This window comes from Patiria miniata, unplaced genomic scaffold, assembly GCF_015706575.1.
Source record: "Patiria miniata isolate m_02_andy unplaced genomic scaffold, ASM1570657v1 HiC_scaffold_24, whole genome shotgun sequence".
In the NCBI taxonomy this organism is placed as follows: Eukaryota; Metazoa; Echinodermata; class Asteroidea; order Valvatida; family Asterinidae; genus Patiria; species Patiria miniata.
Window position 1 is genome coordinate 20,695,072 of NW_024037063.1, and position 23,030 is coordinate 20,718,101.

The 23,030-nt window shown below is 39.2% G+C and overlaps 1 protein-coding gene across 1 annotated transcript; it reads right to left on the reverse strand.

The window, feature by feature from the left end:
* Positions 1-2,486: 2,486 nt before the first annotated feature.
* LOC119731781 (ski oncogene-like) lies at positions 2,487-19,911 on the reverse strand. Its single transcript, XM_038205048.1, has 6 exons — positions 19,852-19,911; positions 17,493-17,692; positions 10,512-10,595; positions 9,675-9,796; positions 8,777-9,000; positions 2,487-8,088 (listed from the first exon to the last, which is right to left on the reverse strand). Exons 1-6 carry the CDS (start codon positions 19,894-19,896, stop codon positions 7,642-7,644), a joined length of 1,122 nt encoding a protein of 373 aa, XP_038060976.1. The 5' UTR covers positions 19,897-19,911; the 3' UTR covers positions 2,487-7,641.
* Between the last annotated feature and the right edge of the window lie 3,119 nt (positions 19,912-23,030).

A 23,030-nucleotide genomic window follows, 5' to 3' on the forward strand; every position in this document is an offset into this window, starting at 1 on the left:
TACAGGAAGCAACTTTTGAATAAAAGAGGAGTCCGATCAAGCAATTCTTTCCCAATCCGTAATTAAAATACAAATATTTACAACCATTTGTCATACACACTGACTAAAAAAGTTAACAAGTTTATTCACCATAACTTCCATAAGCACTCACCATTTTCTAGCCCAGGTGGACTCCCTTTCCTCCCTACATCACGGAGGGAGTCCAGGGTATGAAGTGCTCAAAACCAGGCGCAAAAATTTATGACCAATATTTTCAATATTTTTACCTTGTTGGAGAAGGTAATTTTTACGTCTTAGTATTCTATGTGTCCTTATCTATTGATCCGGGGGGGGTTCACGAATTCCATATGCGATGCTGACCGACGTTAATCAGGAAAATAAACTCTAAAGCAACATTAAACTTGTACGTTTTTGTAGACTCTTTTCATTAGTTTCTCACACGTACTGACAATGACCGAGTCTAGTCGTACATGGCGTACGTACTGGCGTGCAACATGAACGCGCAGTGCGCACGCGCGATTTGCTTAGTAACCGCCCTCATACGCATGCGCACTAACTTGTAGGCGCGGTCGCCTATCCAATGACCGAGCGTGTTTTCGCGACAGTTACCAGAAATATGTTTCGGCTTTGGTCATTGGTTGAGCGTTTTCGTGACTTCGGTTGGCTGGAGTGGCGTCACTGTTCCAACCAAAACTAAACAAAAGGAGGGCACTAGCGTGCGTGTGCGCTTTCGTACGCGCGTACATCATGTACATGTACATGACGTACGACTTGATGATAAACTGATGAAAAGAGACTACAAACACGTACAAGTTTACATCTACACATATATTCATTCCCAGAATGAGTAACAACGTCACAACTACTGCTGTTTCTAAAAAAAAAAATTGAAATAAGAAAATAAAAACAACTCACCATTTTTTTCTCTAATTTGTTTGCCGACTCCGGTCACGTGCAGAAATCCTGTTCAGCTTTCCAGTTCTACCGTCATTTGACCGTATGGCTGTTCAACTGGTTGACACTGTTCAAAACCGAAGCCCAGCTATCAATATAGAGAGAGCATTTCTGTCACATTTTGGCAGAAAATCCTAACCTTTCTTTGTGCCTTTACAAGAGAGAAGACAGTCCTCAAACACCACCAAAATTTCCATTTTTTGAAGAGACAACTCGCACAAAACGCCGCCATTTTGTTTCTCTGAACCAAATTGAATTTCCGTATGGTACCCTAACTAGTTATCAGTACAGTTGTTAGATATGAAGTCTAGGGTCCCAGACTTGAATTTAAATACCCACGTGTTAAATTTAAATACCCCCACGTGACTAGCTACGCCACTTTCCAGAATTCATGAAAATTTCTCTCAAACTTTCCAAGGTGTTAAAAAAGACATCATAGTATAAGCTTGATTTTTGGCTTTCTGTATAAAGTTTTGGGATCATGATTTTTTTTTGAGAGGGGGGGGGGGGGGGGGAGATATTTCCCTATTTTGAAATTTGATCCCTCCATTACAAAATAATAATTAAATATACTACAATTTGGGCAAAATTTCATCCAAATTTTGTCAGAAACATTTCCTTGGTAAAAACATGGAGCTATGGTAAAGGTATCATTAAACCCCCTTGATAAACATTTTAAAAGGGGGCAATTTAAAGTTTTACGAGATTTTATACTCAATTTGTAACCCTCCTTTGCAAACATTCAATATGCACAAAGTTGTCCTTTCAGTCAAAATCAATCAAGTGACTGTTTTTAACAGTTAAAAGCTCGTAGCGTACAGAAAGCAGGATTGACTGGTTGTGACTTGACAAATCTATGCTTTGACTGTTGGTGTTTGATAAGCCAGCTGTGCTGACTTGTCTGCTTTGGTCTGTTGACTGAATTTGACTAGTCACGGAGCTTGCTTGAAATATGATATGACTGTTGGTGACTAGCCTGTGTAAAAGGCATGGCAGGGAAGAAGATTTTTTTTTTTTTAACTGTCTGTGACTGTTTAGACAGCAGGAAGGTTAATGGCATAAGTCTAAAATGAAACAAAGGTAATCAGCTGATCCGAGGAAAAGTTACATGCTTGGCTAGAAAAGGAATCAGGTTTTTAAGATGGAATTTTTGCGTCGGGGTGATGTAAATCAAATTAGGTTTTGCCCTTCACCAACGTAAAAACACTGTATACTCAGTGTGTAACCTTCCAAGTGAAAGTTGGAAAAAATCACTCGGATTAAATTCGAACCAGCCAACCGATCCTGTTAGCTCGGTGGTCGAGTGGTAAGACATCTGCACTAGAAAGCAGGTCACAGGTTTGAGTCCCACCTGAGTGTTTTTTTTTCGAACTTTCACTCGGGAGGTAACACACTGAGTATACAGTGTTTAAACGTCGGTGAAAAGAGAAAACCTAACTTGATGAATCAGGTTTTGAGAATTGGGCCAAAACAGTGACTATCATCCAATGCAAAGGCAAGAAACACAGAAATATCGACCATTACACGATATCTTCCCTGAGGTAGCTTAAGCATACATTTTATTTGTCCTGTCCAATCTCGTTACTTCCAGTTACTACACTTTTATTTGTTCCCCACCACAGCACTAGGCCCGCACGGCAGACAGAAAGCCACGTCTGACAATCCAAAAACACGCCTGAAATCCTAACCATCCTTGCAGTTTCTTGAAAATCTTTTCTTTCCTTCCGTTCATTAATACAGATTATTCATTTCAGCATTTTCAATTTTTTGAAACTCGATAACGATACTTTGCTGCATGTTTTTTGTGTGTGACAATTTCAGTTCATCCATGCGATAATTTACGGCACAATTGTAATTACAATATGTAAGATTACAGTTTTCCCCCCCCCCCTTCTTTCATAAAGACTCCAAAAATGGTATACGTGTTACATTTTACAAGCACATAATGTGTCGAAATAATTCTTTTTGCTTGCTATAATTTTAATATAATAATAATTAATATATACAATTTAAATTTTTGAATTTGCTTTTTCAATATAACATATTTTGCATGAACAGCCACGTTTAAGTATACACAAGTTAATTTTAATTACATAAAAGCTGAAAATTTTAAAATGAATAGATACAATAACAGCTGTTTATACCCAAAAAACATCCTCTAATAATTCAATAGTTGGTGCATTTACTGTACACACAAAACAAAAACAAAGACAAAACTGTAGCCGCGCAAATATGTCCGAAAATTTCTTATGGGTGAAACTTCATTGATTTTTTTCTTGAAATCCATTCAAATAGGAAAAAGTGCAAGTGTGTTTCATTGCGTGAATGCACAAAACGAAAACATCGCCATTTTCGCCCAACAAAACTCCAAATTGTGTGCAACGTTCAAAACCACGCTGATTAACAATTAAAGCCACTTTTTGAGGGGGGTGCAGACAACTTTGATCAACGCTAGACATTAGCCCGTTAATGGTATCACAAATGTTCATATCTACAAATGTACACGAAATCAGCATAACTCCTTTTTATGTAAATTTCACTGTAATTCTCCCCGAAAATGAAAAAGAAAAAAAATTATCTGAATACCTTACTTCAATTTCGCCCCTCGTTTTACAAATTTGAAAACTCTAATTTTGCGGGGCTTTCTCTACAATTAGTCAGTATTTATATGCATGATAGGCATTTTGTGTCCATGCTGGGCACTTCTCTCTGCGGCTGTGGCTAATCCTTGCATTGCAGTCAATGACAACAGTGTAAGTCGTAGCCCGAAATGTCTGCATTTATAAGGACAAGTCTTAGCACCAAATCTAGACTGGTGCCTGTTTGTATAGTGTCTCCTCCCATTATGTTCTGTACAGCTGCAGTCAGGTACAAGACCACAATGGCTGCCGTACATACACAGACACCTATTAAACATGCATAGGATGTCTACATCAACTGCATACTCCTACTCTTGCGTTTATTTACAAGAAAATGTCATGTTTGTAAAGCACAAAGTTCTTGAAACTCACAGTTTACGAAATTAATCATCAATAAATCTGCCGTTAAAAGCTTGCAAACAGATTCAATTATAGTCAAAGCAAACGTAGGTTAAAATCATGCATTACAATGAAGACAAAATGAAATCAAATTTACGAGTAAAACATTGATATATACAGCAGATTTCAAAAGCAAGAATAAGCTTTTAACTTGTTTCTTGCATTTTTTTTGACATGCACTGTACACATAAATGAAATATGGCTTTACACATACATACTACAGTTTAACCCCACTGTACAGAACACTTTATGCGCGCTTAAAAGTAGAAAAACAAAAATGAAATTAAGATTTTGTCTTTATTTTGACAAGCCTACAAGTTGTATAGAGCGGTACACATGTAACAGATATATGTAATATAAAACAAAACAAAAAATCAGTGTATTAATTGTGTATTTACTCATGCAGCATCTTTAAAAATGTTAGTATGACATAAAATGGATCTTATTTTAAACTTGTTTCGAGTCATTTTTATTCCAACAAACAATCTGAATCATTTTATTTTGCAAATTACATGCTTCAGGACTTTTCTGACAGGACTGTTTATCAGAAGCAACTTACATGCAAATTTTGCTCTTTGTTTTTTTATTTGTCCATTTCCTCTGAGATTTTGGGCCAGAAATATTGTACAAAAGCCGCAAAGTTGTGGCGGAAAAATTGGCTAAATCTGTGCGAATTTGTTATATTTGGCAACAATTCCAGCTTAATTCAGCACAGCAATATGTATATCCATTGTCCAATTTTCAAAATGATGTATGAGGAACTCAGTGGAAAACAATTCTTCAGTATAAAATTTCCAGTAAAAAAAAAAAAAACGCTCAAAATCAGTCAGGATTTACAACTGTATATACAATAAATAACATACTGGCTGGCGTCCTGCCTTTACAAAGCAAACTCTATGCGTATCACTGGTAACCCTTTCATATTACTGTCTTGTTATCCGCTGTGCTTAATCCAACGCTATTTGCCAATTCCCTCAATTCTTTTTCAAAAAAGCTGATCCATTCATTTCATCATGATTAGGTTTTTTATTCCAACTTTTGGCAAAACACCACAGCAAAAAATCGAAAATCGGCACGGCAGCCGGCAAATCATTTCAATGTAATATTTCCTGCAAAATTACTGTTATACTATTTTCAAAAAAAAATATATATAGCTCGCTCTTTGTCGGTGTATTTCAGTTTCTTAACGCCGAGTTCTGACAAAGCTGCGGCAAAAATTAAAAAGCATTAATTTTTTTTGGGAATTTTTTTTTTCCAGAAAGAAATTCAGTTGACTACAAGGTTTTATAGCTGACTACATGCCTTGATAGCTACGATTAGAATATAACAACATGAAATATCTGAAAAAAAATCTTTCCTTTTTTTTTTTTTAAATAATATACCCGTGATTTAAAATTGAGTTTTAAATTTCGATTTCATTTTTATCCCTTAGATTCTCAAAAAAAAAATTTGACATGTGGGAAGATGTTGGCCACCTTCTAAGAAACGGGACAAGCCAATGATTGGACTTATGTTTATTTTTAGTAATTCTCGTGGAGAAAAACAGCATAATTCCACGTCTGGCAACGGTCCAAATTCCCAGACTACTACAGGGTCGTCATGGCGATTCACTCTCATAAAGCCGAGCTTGTTGTAATCCTAACGAAAATAGGGGTTTCTGTAATGCGTATCCAGGGCAATTTTTTTTCAGAACGGGTAAATATTTGGGAAAGAACGGCTCGCTCTGATTACGTTTGGGCTTTTGCGAATTGGCACTGATCCAAACTTTGTCAGTACAAAATATCCTTTCTGCCAGTAGAATTCGATCAAAAAAAAACAAAAAAATATACAAAATGTAATAGGTTGAAACCTAGGATGATTTTTTTTAATACTGATCAGTTGGTCGATAAAGAATATTCAAATTTGATTTTTTTTTTGCGAGGGGGGGGGGGGTAAATAAGAAAATGTCCTGTACTGAAAGGGTGGCCAACATCTAAGTATACATGTAAGTTCTGTGATGATCACAAAAGTAAAAATTGAAACCGCAAAAAAACAAAAAACAAAAAAACATAAAAAGTACAAATACAAGCCTGTTTACTTCAAATTATAGTAAACATAAAATATTTATGTGCAAAACAACAGGGCAGTTAATTTAATTCAGAGTTAGCTTTTCTCCATATACTTGTAATTTTACTCTCTATATATATTATTCACAAATTATAACGTCCAACCCTGAAAACCAAATACCCTGACCTGCTGTTCTGCACGTTGATTACAACCCCGGAACATACCATTATGTTCCAGAGGAGGGTATAATCGATCTGTACATACAAAATAAAGTCAAATTTGTTAAAGCGTGTGAGGAAATTTACAGGTGAACGCTTGATTAAAAAAACCAAAAAAAAGGAGATTTTAAGCGAAATACATTTCTCCAAAACTGCAGCATTAAAATGTCCCGTTTATTCTGATACATAAGGCACCAAAACATTTGAATATACATGCTAGCGAACAGAAAAACCAAAAGAAATCCTACCCACTTTCCAAAACAATAAAAGAAACCTCCCAAACGATGGGCCAAAGTTCGAAACTTTGCAGTCAACAACCAACTTACTTTGCTACAATTTACACATGTTCACTGACAACAATAATACCTGTTACGTTTCTTTTTTCTATCCCTCTCGGACAACGCATCGTGGGACTTAATACTGGCCACTTTTTTCTTTAAAGTTTTACACTTGGCAACACCGTCTACGCGTTCGTTCACTGTAAATGTTTGTCTCCAATAAACCAAAACAATGCTTAACTGTACACACACACAAACCCATTACTCCGGGTATTTTGAAACGTGTCCACGCCATCAACATAAAGGATTTTTTCCTAAGATAAGACAAAAGACAAATTATCCTCCTAGCCTTTTCCTTGTCAAATACCTAAACCTTCGCAGGGGGAAAAAACAAACATATTCACAGTTTCCCCAACCTTTGAAGATAAAATACACATCGCATGTTTTCTGCCTACACCCAAAAAAAATATATTGAGACAGTTAATTTTTTTCACAAACAGCAGCACTCTTGTTGGAAGTTAAATGCAATTCAATCACCGTATACAATATATATAGCATTTCAAATCCACACTAGCTTGTAAATTGTCTTCTTCTTTTTTAAGCAAAAAATGAGGTAGATTCATTGATCGGAAGTTTTTAAAGCAAACATTTGTTAACAATTTCATAGTTTCTTTTTTAAATTTTACTTGATACACAAGGCTTCCAAATCTCAGCTACAGGCTTATAGAAATCCCTTTTTTCATCTTGTGTCGATTTCTCTTCAATTTTTTGTTTTTAAATACATGTGCATCAAAAAAGCGTGCGCAAAAAAGGCCGGCACCCCTGATATAAAACTGTTGGCACTTTTTGTTTTTTTTCTGGTTAAAGACTGCTTTCCAAAATTGATGCTTCAATGTTATGTACACGCACATTACGCTTACAACTCATGCATTCTGGGCAGTCCGAACCCTTATTTGTTAGTTCCCGTGATTTTCAAACTTTCCAGCATATATTTACAGTGTTTTGCTCAATCTGTACAAGCCTGATTCCTGAATCATTTTTCTTAGCCTTTTGCTATTTTGGAGTCCTCAGTGTTTATTTGTATTCGTTCATCTTTCCCTGTCTTCTCTACGCATCAGATGCTGATTTAGGACTACTAGCAGGGCTGTTTGTTTTCGGGCAAACCTCGACAGATTTCCACTTCCCGTCGGCCTTCTCTTCTTTGGCTTTTCTCGTCTCCTCCGATTCGCCGTTCGACACCCTCGCCTTGCTCATCTCAGCGAGCTGACGTTTCAGCTCGTCCCGCTCGGATTCAACTGCGTCGAGCCGCTCGCGCATGTAGTCGTTCTCCGCCCGCAAGCGTGCGCGCTCCTTGCCCGCGGTACCCTCGTGTGAGCCTTTGCGGTTGCGCAGCGATTCCAGCTCGTTCCTCAGGTGCTGCTTGGAGTCACTCAGCTCGCGCAGCCGGCGCTCGTACTCCGTGCGCAACCTTTCGTTCTCCTTGCGCAGGTTGCGCTTGGTCTCTGCCGCTTCTCGCAATTTCTCTTTCTTGGTCGCTCGAACAAACTCCAGCTCCTGTACAAGAACAAAAATCATTTTGGTTTTCACAAAACAAGGTAATAACTTTGCTGTCCCTATATGTGTAAGGACACAATAATGGCAACCAAACGTGCATGCTGTTAGTTTTCTCGTACATTGTTGGGAGAAACATCCCTTTCAGTGGAAAACAACATTGAAAAGATAATAGGCCACATATTTTTCACTGCAAGGCAGATTATACTGCAGTGAAATTTTTTTTTCTGATTAAAATCAAATTGCGGATAAAAGCTAGAGAAATAGGTTTTTCACTAATAAGTGGACACTATCTAACATTAAAAGTTACAGCATCTTCTCCTCAAGTTTTTTTCCGTAATTTGATTTTAATAAGAAATGGATACCTTGACAAGACTACAAGGAGCTCACAATTGTCTTGTTTGATACTTGCAGAAGAATGCACAAGTGGAAAGTGGTCACCATGTAATACGTTAACTGTCCAAAAATACCATTATAATCTGCCTGGCAGTAAAAAATATTTTGTCTATTATATTTTCAATGTTGTTTTCAACTTTAAGGCATTGTTTAAAAGGTTGTGACATGACTTGAGATTGTATGACTTGTGGTTGACTTTTCAGAACTGGTGTGACGAACTCCAAACAACGCTGGCTCATTGAAAAATGGGATTAGGATAAATTATAAACCAGGATTATAATCGTTACTGGCGTACCTGCTGGAGATCTTTCTTGGCTGTGAGGGCGCTCTGCAGCCGCTCTTCTTGCTGCAGACGGATGCGGGCCAGCTCGTGGAGTAGTTTCTCCCGCCCGGCCCGCGTCTCCACCGCGTCGCTCTCCAGCATTCCGCGCACCATTTCGATTTCCTCCTCCATGTTGGATTCCCTGGCCATCGCGTCCTCGTCTGACCACCTCTTGCGGGTCGGGCTGCCTCCACATTCTACACAACGTTAGACAAATAAATATTTTAGTCATGCTTTTTAGATCATACTCAACATCTGGAAATATGCCAATTTTTTTTTTTTTCCCCAACTTGCAAAAAAATTAAGCAAACTTTAATCTTGCCGTTCTTTGCAATGCCATTATGTTGCATTAACCCTAACAGAACTCAACCCATCAAAACCCAACGGCATGTTTTGTTGGAATCTGTCGGGATGGGTACAGTACCCCTAAACTGACAGTCTTTTACATTGGGTTGCACACTTCCAGAATCAAAGTTAGAAATATATGTGTGCAGTTTCCCATATGGTGTTGGAATTTGCCGGGATGGGTATGGTTCCTAGTAAATCATGCTAGGGAGTTCATTGTATACTGCATTCATGTGAAGGCAACACTACAAGTTTTTTTTTGGCCTTAAGGGATGTACACATGCGCATAAGTCAAAATTCCTCGCTAACCTGTGAAATACGCTTACCCGTAAGCTCAAAATTTTCTGCTACAGTTCAAGAACATTCTTATTTTTCCATGGCCACACTAAGCAGGGATGTTTCGCTAACGGTATTGCAGAGCCATGAAATTTGGGCCCCGATCTGTGACAAGCGCAGTCAAGCTGAGATGAATCAAATCCAATCTTGGGAAGTTTGGCAACCTGACCCACTATTCAATGCTCTTTACCTGATGATCGATCTCTGGATTCGGAGCTGGAGTCCTTGGATTCTGTTCCGTCGCTCTTCTGGGGCGTCTCCGGCTTGCTGGGCGGGGCCAGTGTGACGTTGGGGGCGTAGTGACTGTCGTAACTAGAGAGAGGGGCAACAGGGGGGGGGGGGAAGAAAGAGTAAAAATTAACAGTAAGAACTGATGTAACATTTTCTATGTTGTACCCACGTCAAGACTGCATTACATGAGTGCATTCTACACAGGTATTAATCAATTAAAACACTCCTATTGTTTGATCAGTCACACATAGTCAAAAATCTCTACAACTTCCCTTGCCATGCATTTGTATACAGACTAGTCAAAAACAGTCAGATCACATTCATGTAAACACTGTGACTAGTCAAATTCCATCAACAGACAAAAGAGGTAACTGGTTGGTACAGCTGGCATATCAATCACCTCCAGTCAAAGCATGGCTATATCAAATTAACACGGGAATTCCTAAACTTTTAAAAACAGTCACTTGATTGATTTTGACTGCTGTGATGGCGTAGCTGAATTTGCCAGGCAGAGGGGAGGCTTTTATAAAATTCTTCCCTGGTTGAGAACAGATTTGAGACGCTCTTCAAGGTTAGAAAATCCAAAGTGAAAGGCCAACTCGCATACAAAGTAGTGGCAGTGTGAACGGCATGCCTTGTCTATCCGTGTTGCTTCCGTCGCACCAGGTTCCGCTAACCGTGGCCCCGCGTTGATTTCAGCCCGCGTAGGTGCGACAATAGTGCGTAATAACCTTGGTATTGTTGGGAGGGGGAAGAGGGGTGAAGGGTCGGGGGGGGGGGGGACTTGTCTACTTACTTGGATGCAGCTGTGTGGGGCACGACCCTCTCTGGGTTGAGAAGCACTGGCGGGCCCATGCTGAGGTACGTTGGGATGCCACGACTGTGGAGACAGACACAGAGACAAACAGACAAACCATAAATACATGTACGTATCAATGCTGTTTAAATACATGTAACAATGTTGTTATTGTGGTTGATTTTAGCTGCTTTGTGCCGAAAAATGGCAGCACGGAGCTGTATACTCCCTAGGGAGCTGAGATTGTATTTGGAATGTTTCATTGGCCCAATGAGCAGGGTAATAATGATACATAGGGCCTTGAGCACCAATATTGGTGGATATGTGCGCTTTATATACACATTATTCTCCAATAAATTTTAAGAAATCAGTTTAAAATTTGTGAACTATCCAATATCGTCATCTTTTATAGAGCCCAAGCAATCAAGAGTACAACCAACAAAAAAATAGGTCAACAAATAACCTTTCACTGAAAACAAGGTTTGGCTCAATTTAATTAATTCCTTAATTGATTATTCAATTTCCATGAGCTTGAATAATTGAGGTTAATGGACAGAGGGATTTGCATACATAGTCGACATATGGCAAATTAACAGTGCTGATAAAAAAATGCACTGAAGTGCAAATGTGTAAGTGGGTCAGTATCACAGCTTCTCAACTAACAGCAACAACTACCCTAGGAAAATGAAATGGAGTTAACAAATATTCCAGTGAACGAAACTTGGGAAATGCAAAACTGATATCAAAAATGTGCAACTTCTAATTCTTAAAGCCCGGTTCATACTCGGCGCGAAAGCGAACGCGAACGCGAATTTGTGTCGTCAGGGCGTGTTTTCGCGATGCGAATTCGCACAAGTTGAAGTGAACACCTTTCAACTCCGGCGAATTTCGCAGCGAATGCTCCCCGGACGTCAAATTCGATTCGCATTCGCGTGGAGTATGAACCAGGCTTTATACTCGATTCAAAAAAATGAATCATAACATTGTTTATTGATAAAATATTCCAAAATTTGTATGTTAGACTATCTTCATTCTGGTGTTTTCTTCTTTTGTAATGGTATCATTTCCCTGGCAATTTCCATCATCAAAGGAGAGTATCATACCTTCTCCGACCCCAGCTGACTTTATCTTAAGTACGAGTGATGTAAGATACATGTACATGTACATGTACATCCCCCACATGTGCATGAACATTTTCATTTTCCACAATTTATGTAAAAACATACTGAGGCATTGCTTAATTTGCAGATAAAAAGCATGGCAAACATGTCCACAACTTGCACAAGCAAAAAAAAAAAAGAAGTGGTTAAGGCCAAAAAAAAAAAGTCTCCGGTTTCTGGTATGCGCGCGAGTCGCCGTAGCCATGCGCGTCGGCAAAATGAAAAAGTTTTTTTTTAATGAAAGATGATGTCTCAAAACTGCCAAAATCACTGGTTTGACAGGAATCCTGCTGCTGCACAATTTTAACGTGTTTTTAGATTGGGTTATGGTCGAGAATAAGCTGTATGTGGCCTCTCTGGACTCCCATCTATTTGCACTAAGTTTAGTCGGGCACCATTTGCAGTCATCAGCCGACATTTCAATGATTTGAAGCAAAAAAATCAGGTAAAAGAAAAAAAAAGCCGCGTCGCCACACCACTTTTTGGGCAAGCTCCATACCAGAAACCGGAGACTTTTTTTTTTTGGCCTAAAACACGAACTCTCAATAAAAAAAATATCCCCACAGATATTGAGCAATGACAAAAGGTCACGGGACAGTGGGAACCGGTCTAGGTATGGGACCGCCAATGGGAACAAAAAGGGAAGCCGACCGTAACAGATGGTCTGGTTCCCAACCTCATTAAGGTCATGTCACAAGTGGCTGGCTATCAATCAACCATTTGATGTCAAAGGCAGGTGGTCTGTGGGGCCTGACCAAAACCACAGATCAGGGAAGCCAACTGGACTTAATGGGCAAATCTATAGCTCATGCAGCCGGCGATATAAAAGTGCACATGTGGGTCATTTTATACAATATAGGGTCCAAAGCTTTACATTTTTCCTGTCCCTGTTACCTTGGTGGTACTTTGTAATTTGTTATTCAAGTATCATTAAGAAAGACTTCAAACACTTTTTAGCTGCAGGTAGTAGCTCAACAAATCATCATGTCTCTCTGTCCATTAGTTTCTCTGTCCGTTAACCGGACTAATTAGTCCCTTTAGTCTGTTAGTCCGTTAGTCTGTTAATCAGTTAGTCAGTTAAAGGGACACTAGGTCCTGGAACAGCCCAATTGGGCTACAAAACGCGCTTTGAATGAGATGATGATAATCGTAAATAACATTTAAAAGTAGGATATAAACATCCACACAACTACCCTTTTAAAACTGGGCGTTTTTGTGTTATTCCTGTATTATGCGTGCGAAAACGAATTTCGGGTCCACTTTTGCGACCCCATAATTTTGAGCTGTTTGGATGCTACTTGTGATTTCATTCATTAAGTGTTCGCCTTTTGCGGACGTTGAAGAAACCACATTGTTTGCACTGGTGATTGGTCACCGCTGTTCCCGAGACACACAACGTACAGTGTACATATCGTACACTGTATGAGAACGACACGAAAAATGTATTCACACTCCTTCGTGTCCGATGTAAACCAACCGGGGATTTTTCCTCTTTTCTCAGGAACGGTAAGACATTTGGTTTCCTTTCAACCACATGTTTGAAATAGGATAAGTAAACAATCCAAAACATGAAATTTTCAGGGATTTCATGACCTAGTGCCCCTTAAATGACAACCTCATAATTAATCACTCCAACTGATATGATCTGGCACCCCCCCCCCCTCCAAAAACCCATGAAAAGCAAACTTTAAAAACATCTGTCCTTTATTTGCATAAAAAGACCAATAGTTCCCCAGTCTCCTGCTTGGCACATGTAACATGCATTGACCCCAAAACCCGACAATAACAAATAAATTGAAACGACCTTCCACTTGCCAAACTTGTCTTTGAAAAATGGAACAGCCTTGGTCTTACTGAATACCATACTGTACTTTGATCCCAAGGGGTATAGTAAAAAATATTACATCTCTAGTGGCGATTATAATGGGCATTTATTTGCAGAACGTGGCGCCTTTCCATATGTTGTAGTAATCTTTGAATTACACATGTACATGTACATGTGTATGTACATGTACATGTACACATGTACATGTACATGTGTACATGTACATGGGGTCTGCATTTTTTTCTGTCCTTGTTACATCTGACATCTGGGATTTTGTAATTCTGGCTTTCTGATGCACTCCTTAACGCTAACTAGAGGCACTTTTGCTAGGATATGCAACCTCAATCCTGCAAAGTCCTCCGTTATTTCTTGAATGTGGTCCTTGGAGGGGTGACCACTGCCTCAATCGTGCAAAATCCTCCAGCAATCACTGTCAATATGTTGAGGCAGAGCCAGTGACATCCTGGAGCAGTGTGGAAGATTTCAAGTATAATCTAGGCCTAAAGTTATGCACGGTTGAGTATAAACAACACAAGGTCCAGCCCATGACCTTGACACAGTGCATTCTCCAAAATCAGCCACACATTTTTTGCCATATAGCCTCAATCCCATGAAATCCTGAATTTTGCAAAGAGGATTTTGGAGGATTTGGGAAGGTTAGGGTTAATGCAGTCGTCCTCCAAGAGTGGTTATGAATAGCACACTACCGGTACCTATCCTACATTTAAACAAATTTCCTTGAAGTCATTCTTAATGATACTTGAATGGCAAATTACAATGTACCAAGTTTAACTTGACAGTAAACATGTCACACCTTGGATGGACCCTTAATTTATGTACAAACTGCTTCCCAAAATTCATCATTATTTTCCAACATCAGCTTAAATTCATGAAGAAAAATAGTAAACATCTTCACAAACAAAAAGAAAATCCAAATCTGAAAAAAGAATTTATAGGCCTACATGTACCATCAAAGTAAAATATCACACAAGAAGGGGGAAAAAACAAGCAGACAAAATCAGAATATTCAGGATCAAACAAACAATCAAAATTGATCCCTTGGGGGAGGGGTATAGAAAGTAGGAACCCAACATTCCTGGCGATCACATATCTGGCTGGGTCAATCTGTCTAGTGTCTGAAGGACCAGACACTGTCTAGCCGACCCAACGACCCGACCTGACCTTTTTTTCTTTCTCCCCAATGCCATTATCATGGCCACCGCCCACTAAGCAGGCTAGACCTCCCAAGGCCAGGCTAGGGGTCTAATATGCCTGCGCTGGCCACAACTCCATGCATTAACAGCATGTGGGTGACCCCTAGCTAGAGTAAACAAATGCAGCACAAAGCACTTGAACAAGCAAGAGGCCCATTTTAGGGTAGTCACTGCATTTTCTTGTTTAGCTGTACATATGTACATGCATGTACAATGTACAATGTACATGCACTCCAATGTTGTACATTTACTTTGTTCAATATATCTTGAGATTTGAATTTTTATTTGAGTAAAGGCTGCTTTATAGTACTTCACGGAGTGTGGATTCGAAGGGAATTGGATGTCACGAAACATTCACTGCGAAATTTGCTGGCGTAACCGTTGAAATGTGTTGAACTTTTGTGAATTCGCTGTGGGGAATCGTGCCACGACTTCACAAGTTCACAAATTTGCGTTTGTGTTCGCTATGGCGTTGAGTATCATGAACCGGCCTGAATCCTTCTTGCTCAAAGAGAATCAAGTCAATATTTGGCAAAACACTCCCACTGAATTTTTGATTAGTAAATTCTGGATACATCTTTGTTTCCTGTACAATAATGAAGTGTGCATGTACATGTCATGTACTTTGAACGTTCTGGTTTTTTAACTGATTTTGCATTGTAACGCACAAGAGTTTGATTTTAGACAATAATTTCTGACATGCACTTTCAAACACAGTACTAAAAAAAAGAGATAAAAAACTTGTAACTTCTACTCTGTTGAAAAAAATGACCTTCTTTTATTTGTAAAAAAACATATCTAAAAGGGTACTTTTTGGTATGCTTGGAAACAGATCTGATATTCCAGGATTATAAAACACATTTCTTCCACACTATTTGAATTTATAGGCCTACATTATCACAAAGCAAATGTTTTTTGTCTGAGAATTTCTTACAGTTTAATATCAAAGGTATTTCCAACGCATAAAAAGCAATTCCAATCGCCCTAAAAAATTTGGATTGCTACCCGCAGTAGTTATACATAAATGGGCGTTCTTAAAAATATTATATCAAGTTTTGTGCACTATTATAACTGCAATTGCTTTGCTGACCCAAACGTCTACTTCTGGTAACATGAAATATTTGGTTGAAAGAAATTCAAATATGGGTCATCTACATGTATAAATTTAGGGTCCAAAGTGTGAAAATGTTACTGTCCCTGTATACTGAAATTTGTATCCTTGTGGAGACATTTCTTTGTTCTCGTGTACTAAAGTTTTTGAGTTTGAAAGTACAGTTTCAAAATGCTCTTATTTTAACCAGAATTAATTTCCTTGGCTGAAATTCGGACTTAATATCCCTTTTCTAAAACTCTACCATTTGCGACAGATCAACATACCTTGGAAATTCCTAGTTTTTGAGTATAATCCATATATGTATTTCGTGAAAACCTTGTGTAGACGTATTCATCTACATGTATAGAAATTTCCATGTGGAGACATATACAATCTTTTGTTTCCTATTGTGTGCATGTCTCCAGAGGGCACGGTGTATCAGATCCTGTTACCTTGGTACTTAGCAATTTGCTATTCAAGTATTGTTAATTAAGAATGACTTCGAAGCTTTTTTTTATTATTATTTGTTGGGTAGCTAGTTTGCTACTCATAATCACTCTTGGAGGACGACCGCATTAACCCTAACCCTCCTCAATCCTCCAAAATTCACCTGGCGGTTTTTGAAGGATTTTAGAGGATTGAGGCTGAATTGCAAAAAAATTGTCCGTTGATTTTTGAGGATGCATTGTGACGAGTTCGTACGCTGTACCCTGTATTGTTTATGTTCAGCCATGCATAACTGAACCCTGCATTATTCTCGATATCATCCGCACAGCTTCTGAATGTCATCGGCACTGCCTCAACCCATTAACAGTAATTGTTGGAGGATTTGGAAGGATTGAGGCAGTGGTCACCCCTCCACTGAACAAATTCAGGAAATAACAGATGATTTTGGAGGAGGATTGAGGCTGAATCCAATTTTTACATTTTGCAGGATTGAGGATGGTTTCTAGCCAAAAGGGCCTAGGGGTTAGGCCAAACAAATATATATTTCTGCTTTCAATTACATGGCAATTGAAAATAGGGTAGGTTGGTAGGGAAATTTTTTTTTTGCATTTTTTTTTGGTGTGCGATCATATGGAGGCGTCTGTGTGTAGTCAGGGTAAAAGGTAGAAATTGACGGTTTTGGGTGTTTTTTCTCATTTTCCCAATAAAAAAATTAGGGTAGGGGCAGTCAGAATAAGGTAGGTAGAGAAACCGGAAGCAGGACTATTATTTTTTTTTGGCCTTAGGGTTAACCATTTCATGTCGGATGACGTGTATATACACACAAAGGTTTTGCTGTATTCAGAACGGATGACGGATAAACGCGCAACAAGCGAGGTCGGAAGTATCTGTCTGCAACCTGCACGCAGCGAGGCCAGAAATATCAGGGTGTGCAACTTGCAGATGGCGGCCTGAACCCGTCTGGCATCGAGGTTCGTGAAAAACAATCCCGCGCCTGGGTCCGGTCAATGTCAAAATAATCCCGGCGCTAACTGGTTAACAAGTGCATCAGAATTATATAATCACTAATGTCAGATTAGACGTAACAGGGTCAGGAAAAAAAGTGGACTAAAATTTAAGGACTGTCTCATATTCAAATATCAAATTAGTTGAAAAGACTTGTACATGTAGAAAAGACCTTGTACATGTGGGTACAAGTCCAGAGACTTAAGTGAGAAAACTAAGAAAATAGCTAAGACCCACCTGTCTCTGACCAGGACCGTGCCGTGCTCAGGCAGCCCCTTGTTGTCTTTCCCCAGAGCAGAGGGGGACCAAGGTCTGAAAGCGGAGGGTCGCTGTAGGGACATCCCGTCGACCGACCACGCCGATGTTATAATGGCATCCTTGCTGTACGCATCATCCTCAATTTTTATCTTCTTGGCGTTTCCGTTCTCGTCGTAACCCTGCAGTTGTGAACAAAAACAAAAATGGTCAAATAAACCGAACAGGGAAACTCAACTACTCGAGTACTACTCTTGAGTACTTGCGAGTAGTTTACACTACTCGGTCTACTGATGTTTTTTTTAGTACTCAATTAATCATGGCATGAGTATGTAAATTGGGCAAAGAAATTGCCTGAAGAAATTGAGGGGGAAAACTGTCTTGAAAATCTGACAAAAGTTGGTCAGACTGTCAGTCAGTCGGTCTGTCTCACGTTTATAAAAAAAAACAAAGATTTTATTTAATATTTACAACTTACAAGGACTGGTCTGAACCATTTTCTACACCAATTTGATTTTTAAACAGCAGAGTAAAAAAGTGCAACGCTGCAGTTACCATTTACAAAAGCCTCAAGCAAGATTGACATTAAAAAGTCATATTTGTAAGCAAATACATCAAACAAAATCCAAATGTTTTGGAAATGGCTGTTGAAACACGCTGTTGAAACACGCAGTTCAATTTCTAAACAGCAAAAACTACAGACAGAAACAATTCAGAAGATTTGCTCAAAAAAAATTGAAGCTATCCACACCAAAATCATCCTTGTTTAGACCAATTTTTATCCCAAAAAAATCTAGTCAAAACAAGCCCAAGGCACGACACAATCACATTTTTTGCCATTTCACAACAAGATAGCAAAGCATTGACCTAGTTCACACAATACATTGGGCTTCCGAAACCAATCTCTGGTGGCCAGAATATTTCAAACACAAAGAACCCCCCCCCCCAAAAAAAAAAGAAAATAGCACAAACCATCCACCATTTTAAACGGAATGTACATCATTGGCTTTTGCTGTAATTTTCAGAAATGAACTATTTGAGGGGTTAGTATAATAGATCAAATATTGTTACACTGACATGTCTGAAGTTTTGTGTACGAAAATGCTGGAAAAACCAAGAAAAACAAAAATGTTCTAGTAGTCTGGTTCCCCGACTCCACTAAAGATGAAATGGATCAATTTATAGATGCCGGAAAATTGTAAGGTAAGGCCCTAGCTGGCCTGCACCCTTTCATGAACATGTAACCAATAGCAAACAAAATTTGGACTGAAAAAAAAAATGGTAAATTTGGAGCAGTAGTTGAAAAAAAGTTAGGTTTTTCCAACGGTGGTCAGCTGACCACCGTTGGAAATTTATACAAAAATACCACTTTTTTTTTAAATGACTTCATACCAGGTGCCATAATTGTACAGGATGCTTTAGACTGTCATTTACCAACAATTGAACATCCTAGTAAGGTATTTCTTAAAAAATTGGTAGTTTTGTTTTTTGATGTTTGCAAATGTTGTATATTCCCTTTAATTCAAGGGGGCGAGGGGAACATACAGAACGGCCTTGGTAAAAATGTTGGTGTCCTTGGAACTAGCAAGGATATGATGGGGGCCTCTTGGGAAATTGCAGTTATTGCCCCACTTTTTTCTCTTAAGGTCTTTCCCCTCCCCCCCCCTAAGAAAATGGAACACTGGACCAGAGCTGAATACCACTGGTTTTTCTCTTTTAGTGTAGCACGTCCACACACCACTGCACCTTGTAAGGCTACCCTGGATGGCCTAGATTAGTGGCAGCAACACAACAAATTATTCATGCTGTTCCCACCAGATGGCTAAATTAAAGTGGTCATCATGAACACTGCTAGATATTTTAAAGGCTGCAACTTGCAATGTTTACGTCATTAGGCGATTGATGTTTTAGCAAAATTGTTCTGCAAGTGCAACTTTGTTTCCCTTGCTAGCCAAACACGATCTTCAAATGTGCTGTTCAACTCTTTAATTTAAAAATGTTCGATATTAAATAACATTAGAAACGCAATTAGCTTTTTAACTTTGAGTTGGGTGGGCGGGGTTTGATGAATGCCAAGGGGGGGGGGGGGACTCCTTCAGCACACTGGATGACAGAGCATTTCCTATGCAAAACTCAGATCATCCAGAAAATCTGCTCTGATGTAGGAACGACCAATGTTTGGCAAATTTCCAAGCTTAATAGTCCACGCATACAATACACTTGTTGCACCACTGGCACCATACATTGAAACACCCAACAAAGGGTGATATTTTGTCCATTCTTTTCTCCACAGAAAGCACAAAAAAGTCCTTCACCCAAAAAATAACTAAATCTTCCTTACCAATGAACGTGCCTTAACATCTGCTCTGGCACTGAATGAATACATGCATGCTTCATTCCATCTGCATGTCATTCAACCCCCCACGCGCTAGGGCTCCAACATCGCTTCTTGGAAAGCCAGCTAGGCTAATGAGCAAACCATTCGCCAAGGCCATGGAGCATCCCCCCCCCCCCCCCCAGCACAGCAGCACAGCTGGCCTTGGCAAAACTAACCCCATACAGTTGTGGTTTTCCAAACTTCAAAACAACCTACCCCCTTTCAATTGTGTGATTTCCGTTTCCCTGCTTTCATTTGAATAGTTACACAATGCCCGCTTCTGGGGCAGGCAAAACACTCTCTTGAGGAGGGGCTTGGAAGGAAAAGTTTGATGACATTTTCGCTGGTGAACTCATTGGTAATGCAATACCTGGCATTTTGGAGGTGATTTACTTTTGTATCTAGGGGCTTGCGCTATAGATAAGTGACTTAACCATGCCTGTGAAATACATGTAGTTTATAAGCCTTTAAGTCTGTCCATTCAAAAATACATCACGTTAGGAATTAACATGTACGGTAACTTGCACAAGGGTGCTTTTCTTCAAATTCTTGCCTTCCTCCTCCGAACAACGTTCAAATAGAGCATGGAAGTCTTGCCAGTCAACGTTCACGTTTTATGTGAACGTCTAGTCACAGACTCCCGTATGTGAATTTACCCAATTGCTATCTACGTGATTAGTTGATATTTTTAACCATCTAATTTTCTAGCATTCCCAAAGTTATTTGCTTTTGAATAAAAGGAAAAAGCTATTTTTGTGTGTCTTGAAAATAACACCAAAGGAAAGTTGAATTCGTTGAAGAGCACAGAGAGTCCTTCTTTGATTGGGAGAATATTGACTTAGCTGCTGAGACCAGTGCCTGAGACTTGAATTAAAAAAAACTGACCCGACCCCTGAACTTTGACCTGACTCTGGCACAGTGCCAAACAGAGCCCATGTAGAAATCCCTTACAAGCTTTGACCCCGTGACCCCCAGGTTTCTTATCCCGCACAAACAGGACGTCGTCAGGGGGCATAGGAAGGACCCTGCATTTTATGAAGTAGGACAAAGCTTGGAGGGAGACCACATTAACTGTACTGCCTGCGGTCACAATTTTCCTTTTTCTTTAAAGTCACTTGTGTGTTGCTAGTTTTACTACCTTCAATTCAAAAACCCTTTTCTGCCATAACACAGTGAAATCTTGATAAGTCAAACTCTGATAACTCAAAACAACTGTTAAGTCAAACAAAGAATCCATTCCCCATAACAATGATATACAACCCTGCTTAACTCAAAACTCTGCTTAAGTCAAATTTTGAACCTGTTCCCTTGAGGTTTGACTTATCGAGATTTCACTGTACCTCAAATCTATTTTGCAGTGTAAATAATTCCTTTTCCAACTTCTTCCTTTGCTGTTTCTGTAAAACTTATTTATCCCAACCAGAATTTTGCACAATCTTGGTTACTTGTTTTTATCCCAAAGCGACAATCTCATAAAAAAAACGGACAAATACATCACATTTGTAACCAAGTTCCAATTCTGTCACTGTCAGTTGCATGCTTTCATGGGTTTAAATTTTATTGCCTCTAAACTTTCATCCAAAAAAGATTGTGTAATCCAATCCCCCCCCCCCAACCTACTAAAAACTCACAAGTTACACATAAACTCCTTTAACGACCCTACAAAAGTACCCTTTAAAGTCTCACTGCAGTCCACCTATTAGATTTTTTGTCATTCATGGACACTTTAAAAGATGGGAACAAAAGTGTCACCCCTCCCCCCCCCCCCCAACAAAAAAATAATCCAGGGTTCGCCAGGATGCAATAATCAAAACCGCCAGGCCAACTGTTTTTGAAAGACCTTGAAAAAAAAATGAAAGAAGAAATTCCATCACATACACAGTGTTTACATGATTAAGTCCTATCCCCAAAGCAGCAGGCATTCTGACTGTGTGCACATGTTTGGCACAAGATGGAGTAGAGTTGGCAACCAGCCAACATTTTTTTTCCAAGGACCATGGGACACATTTTCTTGGTAGGGGATATTACATGTACATGTAAACGCATTAGGTAATTGTACAATGTGTGTACATGTACCGGACTAGGACCAGCTTTTACATCATAACTCAATGGGTTTTAAGGCTTCACAAAAAGGAAAAAATGTTTGCCTCTGAAAACTTTAGGAGTTCTGTTTTTCAGTTTTTGTACCATTAATGACAGGTGGTTACAAAATGGTTTAACTTAAGGGTGCTTTTCTTGGTTTAGGAATAGGATTGGTAAGAATTTGGACAATGGGTATTTTTCTTTAGAAGGGGCAGGAAATGGAATATCTTTGGGGCTGATCTAGCCTTTATTATGCGTTTGAATGTCTAGAGGTATGAAAAATTGCTTCCTGCAATAGTCTGGTGCCACCAGTAACAGGGTGAAACATTGCAATATAATCACAGGACACTACACCAATATGGAGGATGCTCAATGAAAATCTCAACATACTTGCGCAAACACACAACAATAAGGGATGACTTCTCTGAACTTGGTTATTCAGACAATAGATCCTCACAACAACAAACTCAAGTGCAAACTCTCACAATTTTGGACAATACTAAAAAAAAATTCGCTGGCAACAAAAATGCAAGCCCAGCACAAACACCTTTGTGCCAAATTCCAAGTTCCATTTGGCAGTTGGCCAACAACTGGTGAATAACCCTTGGAGCCAGTGCATGCTACACTGGGAAGCTTAATTGAAGCTGAGAGGTACAACAGTACATTTATCTTTTTACATACGTCAAACCATGGTGCTGGTCAAATTAAGATCGTTTTTATGTATTAACGAATACATACATGTCAACGAGCATATATACCTACATGTTTGTAAGTGATGGCACACACTAACTTTAATTTGCTGGTATATAACACATAAGGCTATACAGAGCGAGTCAGAATGATCTTGACCCAAATTGAAGAAAATATTAAAAATGTAGCAATTATCAAACAAGTGCAAATGAGATATATGTTAAAGGCTGGTATTTTGGACATAAGTGGAGTCAGGTTGGCGTAGCGGTACTTTGCTCGCCTTCCACCGCTGTGACCCGCGTTTGATTCCCGCCTGGGCCAATAATTATGTGGATTGGGTTTTCAGTCCCTGCCTGGGTTTTCCTCAGAAT